Here is a 15141-nt window from a genome sequence, read left to right as displayed (position 1 = left end):
GGAAGGCAAATCTATAAGAATTGTGTAGGATGGTTACACAATTCTCAAGGAGCCGAAACCTTCTGGAATTAAAATTTTCTGATTTTTAAAGCATGCTAAATATACTAACTGATAGAAACTTTGGCTCACAGTTACAGCTGTTCCTTTGTTTTGTAGCATGTCAGAGTACTTTGAGGTCAATGCATTGCTTCAGGCCTAGTGATGGAAAAATGCACTGATCAATAGCAAGCCACCAACTTCTAGGCTGGAAGTGAACTGTGTTTCATGTGAAGTAGTGCTTTCCCTGACTTTGGTGTAGGGCATAGTTTATGTTAGGAGAAAATAGATCAAGAGGCTGAAATTATGGAGGTTTTTTTTATAATGAAGGAGGGAGTCCTGTTTGTATAAACTGCTCCTCTTTTTCCAACTCCATCCGTTCTTGGTTTATATCCGTTATGGATCTGGGCAGTCTGAGCTGTGTGATAAACGCAGAGTTAACGTTATTGCTTATTACTGGGTTTCAGTAACACAAGCAAGAATGCTTCACATGGTGGTCAGTCTAATTCATGTAGAAAAACAGAGGATCTGTTCCTGTGGTTTAGAAAGTAAATATCTTCATAGCTGGTCTGTTACATACAAGGTTCCATGTTGCACATTAACATCCAGAGGGAGATGATCCACTTACTGTGTCAGAGATTTGGGGTGTTTGTTTTCACATGTGTAGTAGCTGTGGCTGGGCATACAGACTATTTATTTGGTTTAGGGGGCTGATTTGGCTAGGCAGCGTGGACCTTGTTGCATGAAGTATGTGATGCCTCTTAAGTCACAGCAGCCACAAGCTGGTTTCCAGGTATCTGTGTTTTACATTAGGTGTCTACAACTTCTAGATAAGCTGCTGATGTCTTTGAAAGCAGTCTGCAAATATCAGTTTTGCACTGCTCTGTGCTATTTTAATGTTTATCCAGTAAGCAGAGCTGGAACAAAAATTACACAAGTTACTGGAACCTTGCTAAAATGACTTTGACTTCTAATCCAGAAATGCGTATACAATGAAACGTTGGGAATACTTTGGACAACTAGGTGATATTTTTGGATATACGGAAAACAGACCTTGTGTTTAATTACTGGGATTATGATGGGCTATGATTTGAACTTGTGATGGAGCCAGGGATGCAAACAGGAGCATGCTTGACAGAATGCCAAGGAGATAGTACTTTATGATAAAGGGGAACAGCCATGGCTGTTCCAAGAGCACGCCTCTGGCTTCCAGAGTGAAAAGCACCTTTTCTTGTTTGTTGAATGGCACTTATGAAGACAACTTCTGTTACAGCACAGTAGCTATTTTAAATTCCTTTCACTTGTTAAGTCCTTTTAAGCAGTACTTCTCTTTGAGAGTAACAATCTCTTAGGCAGTTTCTGAACTACCCAGCGGCTGTGCCTGATTGGAGCAATGTCTTTGAGGAAACAACAGACCAGTTTTCTGAGAAGGTGCATTGGGGTGTGAGCTGATGTCTGCAGAGAAACCCTTACAGTTGTGGTGGGCCCCACAGGGAAAGGTTAATTGCAGGGTGACTGACAGAAGTGTAATTCTCCCTGACCTGATCACAGTCCTCTGTGCTCCTATGGTGTATCATTGCTCACCTTACTTGCCGTTGTAGCTTTACTCTTCCACTGAGGCTGGGACCAGCCAAGGCAAAGACTACCTGCCCCAGTTCCTTCCAAAGGAACTGAAAACTGTCTCTGTTTCCTGCTGTTGGGCTGTGAGGGTGCTGTTAGGGCCCTTTGGTTGCTTAGAAAGCCCAACCCGTGCAAAGTGCTCCCTCTCTCCTAGTGCTTCATGCAACCTTGAAATCACAGCTGCTATTTCAGAAGATTACATGTTTGGGAGAGGACTTGTCTATTGACAAGCAGCTAGATTAAGATTTGCTTAAAAAAAAAAAAATCATCTAATCCCACTGTGCTGCTGGTGATGCTGAAACTCATGCTAATATGGGCTATGAGCTGTTCATAACTGAAATGTATTGGCTTCCAAGCCCACTGCTGACCTTACAGAGCTTCAGAGCAGATTAGTGCTATAGGATCCATCACTGTGCAGTAGATGCTGAGTGGATCACCTTGAGTGATGTCATTCCCTATGCAAGAGTACTGGGTTTAGACGCTTCATTGTGGCAAAGCAGTAAAATACAGCATCTACCAGTGAAGTATGGTGAAGTTGGTGAATGTGTAAATACAGCCAGATTCAGCTATGTAAAGGAACACTTAAGGCAAAGTTCCACTTAAACTGCAAGACTTCTGCACTAAGAGGCTGATAAGGGACTGGGATTTAGTACCTGCTGCACAGCTTAGAGCCTTACGATACATGTAAAGGTGAATTGTAGCAATGCCTTTAAGCCAACGTGTCAGACATGATGCAGAGGTTACTCTGAATGTGGTTGCTTATCATGTGATGTGGTGGGCCTGTTTTCTTCCCTCTTCTGGGGGACACAGCTAGCTGCGTTGGCTTGGTGTTCATCTCACCTTTCCAAGATTTCTGAGTCTGTCCTCATAGCAGCTCCTTGCCAGGTTGCTGCTTGTGCCCAGCCTCTTTGACAGACATCTCTTCCTGCCTGCACAGCCTTTTATCTCGGCTGTTGTTAGCCAGCACTTAGCTGCAGCTAAGTGCGTTAATCTTTTTTTGACTGCTGCTGTGTGGGGGTTTCTACCTCCCATCAGAAGACCTGGTAGGGTTGACACACTTCTTCCAGCATACAGTATAGACAGAACAGACTGATCTAGGTTACAGTCCTTAGGTGAGAAAATTGAAGTCTCTGGCTGCAGAATTAGATGCCTCGGGCAGTGTAGGTGAATTGAGGCAAATTTCTAGCTGGAATAGAAAAATTGCATAGATGTGTTTAAGGCCATGATGCTGCGTAATAATTGGTGCTCTGATCTCCTGCCTCCCCTGCCCCCCCGCCCCCAGTAGTTCTTGCATATACAACTTCTCTCTTTTCACATCCTCCTTTCTCTTTTCCTATCCTGTTTCCCTCTTTTCCCTTACAGTACCTTAAAATAGCCTCTCTAGCTTCAGAACTGTTTAGAAGGACTAGTACATGTTTGATCTCTACAGGTCCTGCCTCTGGCTCTTATGTTTTAAGAGATCTAAATCAGTAAAATGTGATTGCTCATGGAAAGACACCATTTCCCATAGTACTATATAAAAGTACATATGAGTTATATTTAATACAAAGATGAGAGTAGTATTAGACCACCATGATGGAGGAATCTCATAGTTGGTTCTTCATCTGTCTTTTTTCGTTTCTTTCTTTCTCTAATACTTTATCCTACAAACTGCAGTAACTTGTTCTTACTTGAAGGGGTAGGTGTCTGTGTGTCTGGATTTCCTCTGCTCTGAAACAAGGAGTGCTTCATAGAATCATAGAGTGCTTTGGGTTGAAGGGACCTTAAATATCATCTAATTCCAATCCCTGTGCCCTGGGCAAGGACACTTTCCACCAGACCAGGTCACTCAAAGCTCCATCCAGCCTGGCCTTGAATCATAGAATGGTTTGGGTTGGACCCAAACCAAACCAAATGGTTTTGTGTCTGTTGTTGCAAGTGCTAATTTCAACTCTTCCTTTCAGTTAAGAAGGAAGAGTGCAGAGAACTTGTAAAATCTATTCCTCTCTTCTGTGGTGGTGGCCTGTGTAACTGCTTTCCTTGTTTTGACTGTCAGAGTGCTCTCCTCCTGTTCCTTTGGTGCTTGTGTTGGAGGACCTGTTGCTATTGTCACCATTTTGTATCCTCATCTGTGCTGGGATGCCACCATGTGTCCTCCTTGCAACACTCACAGGGTTTTCTTGCTTATTCTTATGTAGTTTTACAGGAAAGTGTTCAAGGATATTTCTCACATTGTGAAGTCTTGTTTTGGTGGAATACCTTGTAGCTGAAGACTACAAGTTTTAGCAGATGGATGGGAAGTTAACTTTTTCCTCTCTGAAATGGTGTGTGCTGTGTGACCATTCATTTTAGTTTTTTCCAGGTAGTCACACATGCGCATGAAAATCTATCACCACCTTGTGGATTTAACATGAGAGTTTCTCTATAAACAGATGTTTGTTGATTACTGTTTCTGGAAAGTTAAGTTTCTTATTATCTTGAGTGTTACTGACTTCTGCTTTTTACTGATCACCCAAACACGTTTTACCCACCCCATTCTTCTGTGTAATCTTAACTTTGGCACATATGCAAACATTTTTTTTTTCCAAAGGGTTGTTTATCTACACATTTACACCACTGATGTGTAACCTTAGGTTTGCTACAGGATGCAGAATTGATAACTTCACAGGAAGTGAAGATTTGTAAGTGTCTTGAGAAATCTGCAATGAAGATGATGTATAAAATACAGATGTGGTTATAAGCACACTGGAAAGTTGGAAGAAGAATTCTTAAATGTTCACTCACTGTCACACATTTGTGCTTCAGCATGTAAGGTTTAACTTTTAAGTGGCTTTTCTTCTTGGTTGATAGAGTACAGTACTGTCCTGAAACTTCAAAAAGCAAGAAAGAGTAGTTCCAATATATGTGGTACATCTTAATAAATTTTAACTCTCTCAAAATGTTTAATAAAAAAAAGAGGAGAAAAGATCACTTCAACGTGTTTTACCCTAAAGGGCTTAACCTCAGTCTTATTTTTTAAAAAATATTTATAGTCTTTTTTCAGTTGCAGAATTTAGCCACCACCCGAAAAGAACTGGTCATTAATGTAACATACAGAGTACTAGAGATGCTGAGCTAGCGGGCTTATTTCACAATTCCAAATTGCCACCTGCTGCTGAAATCTATAACATCTTTCCTCAATGCTGAAGTGTCCATCTACCTCAGTGCCTGCCTCATTTCACTTAAGTAATTGTTTGAAAATTAAAGGTTACTCGCTCTCCTGTGGAAGTTAGTGGAGACTCATTCCAAAATCAGCAGCTCTTCCACTTCCTGAAATAAATTTTGGGGTTATAAAACTGTGTCCAAAGTGGTCACAAACCTGTGCTGGTTTAAGAGTTGCATTGTCACTTGCGGTGTGCCTGAGCTTTTGTTTGGCTAATATGGACAAAGGAGTCTGCTTCACATGATGTAAGAAGTGTTTGCCCTAAGAAGAACAGAGGTCCTCTTGAACCAATTAGGCAAAAATAACAGCTGGGCTACCCACTAATAAGGAAGGTGCTGCTAAACCTCTTTTCATTGTGAGAAGAAATAAATCTTTTAAGGCTTACTCCCTTGCATTTTTATAGAGAGTGATTCTTTGAAAAATTCAGCAATCCAGCTGGGTGATATGTGCAGGAAGACTGTGAAGAAGATAAAGAAACTTTTAAAAATAAAAAATGGTATTATAGCTGTTAGATTTGGCAATTATAAATGTTTCATTGAAGATTTCAGTATTTAGAGAAAGTTTTACTGTTTAAATTGTTAAGAACATAGAGCTTGGGGTTAGCACAACAGGCAGTCTCCCGCAAGTTCCTTGTAGCCTGTTCTGAAGGGGACATTCCTTCCTGGAGCAAATATCTTCTGATATCTTCTTAAATAAAGGCAGCTCACATATATTTTTAGTAACTCTGAGAGAAAAGCAGGAAGATTTGGAATATGAAGGTTACAGAGGAATGGGGCAGACTAACTTTTTAGCCTTACCTTTTGTATGGACATAGCCACATCTCGGTCAAGGTAGGGAGTGCACTGATGTCCTGGCTCTTCCTAAGGAAAATCTGTAATGCTCAGGTGATCAGACACAAAGGAAAGAATGAATATCTAGAATTCCTGAATGGGTGGGTATATACTGTGATTTGCTGAATGTGGGATATTGTGTATGTTAGTGGCAAATGGTGACTAGAGCTGTCTTTGTTACCATCTGGTAAGATACGCATCTTCCACAGGAATTCATCCTAGATCTGTGGAGGACCAGAGCAAGTTTGAGACTGCTTCTGTGCATCTGAGGCATGTTCTGTTAGTACCCCAGGTTATTCCAGGGGAAAGTACGGATTTTTTTCACGGTCCTTACTGCCTAGATTTGTAAAATTTTTTTTTTAAATTTACTTGGTATGTTCCCTTTTCAACAGCTCTTTGCAGTTAATACCTGAATATAAATCATTTTCTTATACGATAAAATTACAGAAGATTTGATGCCAGAATAAAGTGAACTGAGCTGGACATTTAACACTTCAACATTGAGTTAGCTAATCTTTCAAAGATACGTACTCTTCTGAGGTACTAAAAGATTGAGTAGTAGACTCTCTTGAGTAGAAGAAAAAAAAAATTGCTATTTTCGCAGGTGCTGCTAATATGTACCTATTCTGCGGAAATGCTGCTTCTCTGTGTTTTTTTGTTCAGATCAGCGGACTATGGGAAAACAAACAGACAAGTCACAGATGAACTCAGTGGCACTATTATTCTGATATTTGTGGTTTTCCTCAATCAAACCCTCAAGATCATTTGAATGTTGTTAGGAACGTCTGTTTTTGTAAATACATTGTATCTGAGCTGTCCTTAGAAATAAAAATGAAAGAACAAATTTTAAATCATTGGCTACTGTCCTAATGTCCTGGCTACTGTTACTTTGGTCAGCGGGTGGCCTGGTCAGCCTTTCCAAAGCCAATTTTGATTTTAAGATGTTTTTATTTCTTTGAGATAGGCAAAGCCTTTGTAAAATGAGGGAGCAAGCCTGCGTGTGCTTGTGTACATGAAGGCTTATATGTGCAACAAAGTAGCTGTAGAGTTTTTATATTCTGTTTGCAGTAATAGTAAACAGAGCATCTAAAATAACCACTTGCACATTGCAACAAACACATCATCATTTGCTTAAAAAGAGTTATAATTACAGTTGACGAAGCATGGACACCATAAAAAATGCATTAGTTTGGCTTGACACATTAATTACCTGTTTTTGCAGATGTTTTTATATATTGTTGTGTGAACAGTTTACAAAATAATTACAGGAAAGTCATATGGAAAATAAACTAAGTGGGTGGTTTCTCGCCTTAATATTTTCATTCATGTGAATCTGTGTGAGGCACAGCTGCTCCGTAGCAAATGCAGAGGGAGAGGGAGACAGGGAATCTTGAGGGGTTTTTATTCTAAGGTCTCTATGATCAGCCTTGCTACACTTTTATATCTTGCTTTAGCAGTGTAGTTTTTAAACATGTAAAATGACATTGCTGATTTAATCCCAGTGATCAGGAGGGGGGAGAAGCTTTGATCCTGATCAGATGAAACGTAAATCTTCTAGTATCTAGGAAAATAAATGAAAAATCAATATTATTTTAAGCAGGATGATCTTTTATGAGCAGTTGTAAAGATTCATCAAAGGCTTTGACACAGTTTAAACATTTCCTGTTTGCTGTCATTTAAATAAAAATGCCTTTCAAGTTATAAATTGTAATTAAAGAGAGATACCTCTTTAGATTATTGTGGGCTAACCACAGAATGGAAATAAGAGCTCAGTATGTTCACACAGTGTTTAAATCAAAAGGTCTTAACTAGGAATAAATCAGTGGAATCTTTTAAGAGTACACATTTTGTGTAACTAAAAACACTATCTCAACAAAATGCAATATCGTCTTCTAAAAAAAACCAAAACAACAAACCCCCATAAAGTCTGCATCACAGCTTTAACATCTGTTAAACATAAGGATTTGTTCTTGTGCTGTATTTCAGTGATTTATTAGGTTTTAAGTGAAGAGCTCTATGACCTGAAATTTGGTATAAATGCTGAAGATTATTTTTAATTTAATGAGGTCTTTATTATTACTCCTTACTCTGTGTTTAAGGCTTTTTAAGTAACATTTTTTTTTCCAGAATTCATATCCTGTCTTTCTTTCCAGATTTTTTTTTTGAGATATTGTCTGTTTAAATGAGAATTTGTATTGGAATGTAGCTTTTTATGTTTTCTTGGTTAAACTTATGTAAAGAACAAAAAGCCAACATCTTACTTCTGTAAATCTAATTCTCAAACATCCACCTGTAGCAGTATTCAGAGACTGATCTGTTAATGATCTTAATCACATATAAGATGCAAGAACTTGTTGAGTAAATGTTGTTTTTGTGAATGCACACCCTCTTAAGATTTTAATGAGTGAACAATTTACAAATGTTATTTAACAAATTACTCAGGAAGGAACAGTAGAAGGAAACTGAAATTAATGTCTTGTGAAAGCAGGGAGAACAAAGACAGCTCTAAGGGGACATCCTAGCTTGTTTGCGTTAATTACTGTAAAATTACTGAAGCATTGAAAAAAAGCAGAGCATCCCAACTAAACACACATAACTAACAATTAAGCAGTAAGCTTGACTTTTATGATGGCCTTAGACAGTAACCTAGCAGTTTCCTACCAGTCTGCTTGAAGAAAATGCTGGCTGAAGAGTTTATTGCTGCTGTGCAGACAACTTGTTTTCCCTGAGCTTCATGTGTCTAAGAGAACATGGGTGATCACCAGTGGATTGGCGCAAGAAAGTTTTATGGTGCTGTAAGATTAAATGTAGAGATGAAAGCAAGAGCGTTAATCATGTTTTAAGAAATTGCAACACACATAGAATACTGTGTATCTGTTCTCTTTTGATAAAGCTAAATCCAAGTTCAAACAATTGAGTGCTACTATTTTTTTAAGATCCTAGGTGAGAATAAGACTGGCAGTCTCATCTAGGGGAATTTCCTGAGCTGAGTCCTACCAAGTGGTGACTGATATTAGAGGTGCTGGACCTGGTACAAAGTCCCCTCCATCTTTAGAAGGAGAGAAATTGCAAAGAAATTGTTACATATCTGTAGTGTTGTAGGCTGAAAGTGCGCTGAATTTCTGACTGTCCAGTTTCTTCCCAAACCAAGCAGAGCGGGGCTGTGTGTCTCTGTCCAAGGTGGTGACAATCACTTTTCCCTCCTGCCGTGAGGTAGATAATAAGATTTGCCATAGATCACTTACAGCAAAGCTTGGAGTAGATTGTAAGTCTCTTCTGCTTATTATTGGTGGAGTCTGTGTGATAATTCTGTGTGTTTAGGTAGTTTGTAGTCATGATATGAAAAGGAGGGGGAATCTTTACAGGGTCAAAACAACTAGTAGTAGACCATGACAACATAAAGTAGAAGAGAGTCTCTGCCTTCTTCTGAGGATTGTTAAAAGCAAGAGTAATGATTCATTCCCTCTTGCATGGGGCAAGGAGAAGACAGCAACTCTGAGAGCCTGCAGCAGAGGAACTCTGCACAAACTTTCAGAAGAGACCTTATACTTAGTTTTTTGTTATTATCTGCCATCTTGAAAGTGTTTTGGGAAAATTGAGCAGGTGGACAACCTGCTCCTCCTCCTTTATTAAGGAATCAGTCTTAAAGCTACCCCTTCCTTAGGTCCTACAAGTAGTGAAGCTGAGTGCAGATTTCTGAGAGGGACTTGCATGTGCATGCACATACTCTGTATGGACATGGTTGACCACAAACAAATTGACACAGGCAGAACTCAGCAAGTTTGCTGACGACACCAAGCTGTGTGGTGTGGTTGACATGCTGGAGGGGAGGGATGCCATCCAGAGGGACCTTGACAGGCTGGAGAGGTGGGCCGGTGCCAACCTCATGAAGTTCAACCAGGCCAGATGTAAGGTCCTGCATGTGGGTGGGGGCAATGCCAAGCACAAACACAGGCTGGGTGGAGAATGAATTGAGAGCAGCCCTGAGGAGAAGGACTTAGGCGTAGCAGTGGACAAGAAGCTTAATGTGATCTGGCAATGTGTGCTTGCAGCCTAGAATGCCAACTGCATCCTGGGCTGCCTCAAAAGAAGTGTGGCAAGCAGGTCGAGGGAGGTGATTCTCCCCTTGTCATGAGACCCCACCTGGAGTACTGTGTCCAGCTCTGGAGCCGCAAACATAAAAAGGACGTGGACCTAGTGGAGTGAGTCCAGAGGAGGGCCACAAAGATGATAAAAGGGCTGGAGCACCTCTCCTATGAGCACAGGCTGAGAGAGTTGGGGCTGTTCAGCTTGGAGAAGAGGAGGCTCCTGGAAGGCCTAATTGCAGCCTTCTAGTACCTAAAAGGGGCTCACAGGAAAGATAGGGAGAGACTCCCCTGCATGGCATGTTGTGATAGGACAAAGGGTAATGGTTTTAAAATAGAAGAAGGCAGATTTAGACTAGATATAAAGAAAAGATCTTTGACAATGAGGGTGGTAAAACAGTGGCACAGGTTGCCCAGAGAGGTGGTGGATGCCCTATCCCTGGAAACATTTAAGGCCAGGTTGGACGGGGCTCTGAGCAACTTGATCTGGTTGGAGATGTCCCTGCTCCCTGCAGGGGGGTTGGACTAGATGGTCTTTGAAGGTCCCTTCCAACCCTAACGATTCTATGATAAGGATATTGCTTTTAGAGAGACCTACATAACCACAAACAGCGTGAACAGACCAGCCTCTTTTGAACTATTGCTGATCAGGGAAAGACCTGCGGATCAGGAGTTTTAGCTAGCTGCCCGCCAGCTCCATGATCCAGCTCTCAGACATTTTGTCTCTGACTTGCCTGCTTGTCTGGCTTGAAGTTTGTTGGCATATCTTATGCACAGAGAACAATGAGCATGCTCATGCAGAAAATAGTGATGAGTAAAGTTTAATAAGAAGGTAGGACAAACAGTGATGGTCAGGTGGAGGGCTGAAGACAGACAAGTGTACGGACCAGCAGCCTGCTTACACATGATCAGCCCATGTAATTCCCACCTCTGTTTTCTCATGCTTGTGCCCCGTGCTCCACCTTGACCTCTCCCTTTCCTCACTTTTAATCCTGCCGCTAAACATCTCACGTCTTACACATTGCCACAATCTCCCCTGAAAACCCCCCTAGTAAGTTTTGCATGCAAGCATTTACAGAGTAAGTTCTCCCTCAGATGTCCTGTAATAAGTTTTCTTTTTTTTTATGAGACTCATTCTTGATAACCCACAATAATCCTCTTTTTTTTTCTTATCAGTTACCAAGTTTCTGGTTGAAATTCTTCAAGGTTACACTCAGAGGTTCCTTTCATGGCCCATTGATCAGTGTCGTATGAGTTCTAGTCTTCATTATTGTCTCTGTTATCTGCTGTTTGTTAGGTTTGTGTATTTGTGTGTTTAATTTATTACCTCTCCTGTTCCTTGCCTTGCCTTTCATGTTGAGTAGCTGTTAGGCAGATATCCTTGCAGTTCCTTGCCCTGTTTGAACGTTGGTTTGTGAGAGGTGCCGGCTTGCACCTGTCGGTGCAAAAGCCTGTCACAGCCAAGGCTGTGTTTCTGCAAGTCTCTGGTGACCTTGTTTATGACTGGGGGAGACTTTCAGGGCCATGTGAAGTCTCTGCTGTTGTTCTGACCCCTCCTGGGACAGTTGTCTGTAACTGTTTTTCAGCGTAATAATCTCAGTTCTCTGCTGTAACAATTGTGGCTTAAAATCTTTTTATCTTTGCTTGGTGGTTGAATGGTTGGATGTTGTCATCACAAATTGAGTATCTTATAACAATATGCTGTTCATGATGTGAATGCCTAAACATAAGCTGAAAGTTTCAGAGTGAATATGGAATATGTGCGATATCATAGAATTCTTACCTCTTGCAAGAGTTTGGATAGATTAGATGTAACACAAAGATTGTTCAGCCAGCTGGGAAGTGAAGTAGTTGGTGTAAGCACTTCATTTCTTCCTGTGTCACCCCAAGCCAACAGGCAAGGAGTAGGTAGCATTGGAAAGCTCTGAGCAAGACTTCTTGCTGTCTCTCATGTTACCTTCTAGCTATTGATAGCATTTCTAACTGTCTTTTTTTCCTTAGGAAAGCCCATATTAGGAACAGGGGAAAAAAACCCAAGTTCATTTATTGTTTTGTAAATGTCTTCTCGCATCTCCTCTAATTTGTTTTTTTTGGGGTACAATATTTGGATTAGTGGTTTGTTTCAGTTCTTACTTATGTTACCATAGGAACATGTACCAGGTTACAGGAAAATGAGGTAAGACTTTTTATTTACCTTAGTCTATAGCAAGGCTTAAATTGTTGTTTTTTTAGAACTCTGAGATCATAGTACTTGCTTTTTATAAGATGCGTATCTGTAGGTTTGATTATGAATAACCCAAAGGAAATAAAAAAGGTAGAATCAAAGCAGTCATGTGCTTTGATTACTTAGTACCTCTCTCTCTCTATAGAAAAAGTAACTTTATTTTTCTCCATTGAGGTGAATCAAGTCCAACTCGTCGAGAAGCAGTGAAAAGGAAGACTGCAGAATACCTTATGCGTGCAGAAAAAATTTCCAGTCTTTACCATAAATCCTCTGGAGATGCATCTGTTTCTGTGGTAAGCTTTAACTTCTTTTTTTCTGAACCAGAATTGGGTAGAATTAAATTCTCCTGTCTTTTAGTGAAGCACATTCGAGCTTGAGGTTCAAAAACTGTCTAGAATTTCTTTCTTTCAGGAGGCCTGAGGAGTATTTTGATATTACATTTCTGTTAAGTTGCTGTTCTTTTCTGATTCTTATTGGTTGCATTTTATAGCATTACAAGGAGTGCTTGATTTAATCTAGGCCTGGTTGTCTGCATGCTTTCCTTCTACTCTGCAGTTAATGATGTAAACATTTGTAATCATGCTAAATAATTTAAAAGTAAAGCAAAAAAACCCACCAGAACGTGACATTTATTTTGACTTTCCCATGAGAATATTGCTTGGTCCTGTAGGGAGCAGAAAAGCTGTTGGTTTCTTTAGCCTACTATGTAATGGTGTATGAGAAGCGAGTCAAGCACGTGGCGAGGGGGATGGGAGATGAATTTTCCACAAAGTAAGTACTTAATTGAGCAAAGGTTCTTCCTGATCCCTTCAGATGTCTCTCTGGGATGTGCTTGAGTGCTCAAATTTGGGGGTGTTTCTGTAGTAATTCCCACCTTCTTAAGAAGAAACACCCTTATCTGTACCTGTACAAAAGACAAACAAAGCTTATTCCAAGGCACCCTCAATAAATCTCTACTTTGCCCTTCCCCAACCAACTCCTCTGGGACTTATCTGTTCTTACTTTAGACTTTTATTGCAGTCATGCTAAACTGTGTGTGATTGTCAATGACCGCCCTGTTGTAGTAAATATAAAAGTTACCAACTTCCTATGTCCCTACATTTATATCAAGTGAGGACAAAAGGGGCAGAATATCATTGCTGCTTGTTTTGCAAAGACCTAAAAATCTTTAAGGAGTCCACTGCTGCAAAAATGGGAAGCCTTGTAAAATCCGACTGACTGCCTAATAAGTGAATTAAAAAAGCAAAACAATTGATTTTGAAGGATAGCTTTTTTTTTTTTATGTTGAGAGCCCACAAGTACAATTTTAAGGATGTTCCAAATGGGATATATATTTTGTGAGATTTGGAGTGTTGCTGCTGCTGTGCATTGTACTTTGAACAATTTAGTATTTTGAACTGATATGGTTTCCTACTAGGTAGTCCTTCTTTGGGTCAAACACCCCTGAAAATGGGGAAGAATCTATATTGAATGAAAACCTCAATGTGTTTGGAAACCGCAGAACAAGAAAAAACCTATTAACAACCTATTTTTGCCTTTTTATATGTTTAAAATTGATTGTGGTTGGAAAGGAGGAAGAAGTAGCTTGCATTTTTGTAAGTGAGCTTGAGAGGTAAAGTATTTCCGCTTTTATCCTGTACTGAATAAGGCACATGCCTTCTTTGCAGATCCAAAGGAAAGCAGGATTAATTGGGGTAAGACAGGAAAAAAAAATAGTGATAATAGAATACCATTCTCCTCCTGTGTCAAAACTGAAAGTTGACTAGTTAGGGCAAATCTGACTTTGCACAAGCAAAATGTTACACCAGGCTTATTCTCCTGTTCACAAAAACCATATCTCTACGATGTGGCTTTGTTTTACCTAAGTCTGTACATGTATTTAAATATATTTTATTTGTTTTTCATGATGCATAAACTTAACTTTTATCTTAGAGCTTTGGAATTTGCTGACATCAAGGGCAGACGGCACTGCTGGGTCATGGTGGTTGTGGTGAGGAACAGCTTGTCTCCAAGTTGATAGCTGAAATTTAATTGGGAGAGGGACTTACCTCCCAAAGTTATTGTAAGGGTAGTGGTAGGAACCACTAAGAATTGGCATGCTCTGTGCTTTGGCTTAATGTCTTAATGAAAGTGAAGAATGTGACTCTTCCTGCATGTTGTTTGCTGAGCAGATCTGAATTCTTGCACCTTAGTTACTGCTTATCCTTTTTACCATGCAAGATAGTTTATATTGGGGTTCATGTGAATTATTCAACCCCATGCAGACACTGATAAGTGCACTGAAATGATTTGCACCTATATCCAGTGTGATTCCTGGAAGATCCTAGTGGAAACATGCTGATATTTTGTGTCCTTGTCCTAATGAAGTGCTGTTATACCTGTTAGCCCAAGACAGTTTGATCTGTTTAACTGAAATTGGTTTACAAGAAAATGATGGACAAATACTGTACCCTAGCAGTACCTGTGCCTGTATTACAATTGGCAGAGTGCAGTTTGGCTATGGGAAACATGGTTCAGTGCAGGGAACTTCATGGCAGTGGGAGTGCTGAGAGCATTTACACTTTGGAGGAAAAGGTCTGACTAGTAAGCAAGCATTGGTGTTTAAGGCAGTTAATAACCTGATGTTACAAGGCAGAACTGCTTTGTCACCCATGTCTGATGTGGAAAACTTTGTGTTTCCTGTTGTGCTCTTACAAGGAAAAACCACAGTAATCAGTATCAAAACTAGGCTCACCTGGCCTCCTTAGACATGACATTTTCCTTTTTTTTCTCATCCACCAAGCCAGAAAAATGTCCAGCAAGGTAAGCTCAGAAATGCAGTTTCAATTATTGTCCTGCACCCCTCAGCCTCTCATATCTCCCAAAAATTGGGGCTACCAGCTGTGTGCTGAACTATGTGCAACAGTCTCAAAAGACTATGCCTGCTAAATGCACCCCAAGCCACCCATTTGCCATCTGAACACCACATGACAGTAAAGCACAGTGGCTTTTCTCTGAGGATCTGAGGCAGAAGGAAGCGAGCCGTTCTTCTGCGGCCCAAAATGCCAGGCCCTTGTCTCTTCGAAGACCAAATTTCTGGCATTTCAGAGCTGAGAAGCAAAAATTATCTTTGATGCCATGGAAACCAAACAAAGAACAATAGTAGTTTGTTACTTTTCTTGCCTC

At 40.2% G+C, this 15141-nt stretch overlaps 1 protein-coding gene across 9 annotated transcripts in view; it reads left to right on the top strand.

Annotated features, from left to right (window-relative positions):
- The window catches only part of RPS6KC1 (ribosomal protein S6 kinase C1), a 92218-nt gene that overhangs the window by 29532 nt on the left and 47545 nt on the right, over positions 1 to 15141 (top strand). For all 9 annotated transcript variants that reach the window (XR_015258082.1, XM_086744106.1, XM_086744102.1 and 6 more), the window contains one exon: positions 12151 to 12269. Coding sequence is in view for 8 of the 9 variants with exons in the window: in XM_086744106.1 (XP_086600232.1) it covers positions 12151 to 12269 (119 nt within the window). In the remaining variant the exon portion in view is untranslated. The remainder of the gene's footprint in view (positions 1 to 12150; positions 12270 to 15141) is intronic.

Source organism: Chlamydotis macqueenii, chromosome 3 (assembly GCF_036417535.1).
Source record: "Chlamydotis macqueenii isolate bChlMac1 chromosome 3, bChlMac1.mat, whole genome shotgun sequence".
NCBI lineage: Eukaryota > Metazoa > Chordata > Aves > Otidiformes > Otididae > Chlamydotis > Chlamydotis macqueenii.
The sequence above is the reverse complement of the archived record's forward strand: the minus strand, read 5'-3'. Positions and strand labels throughout refer to the sequence as shown.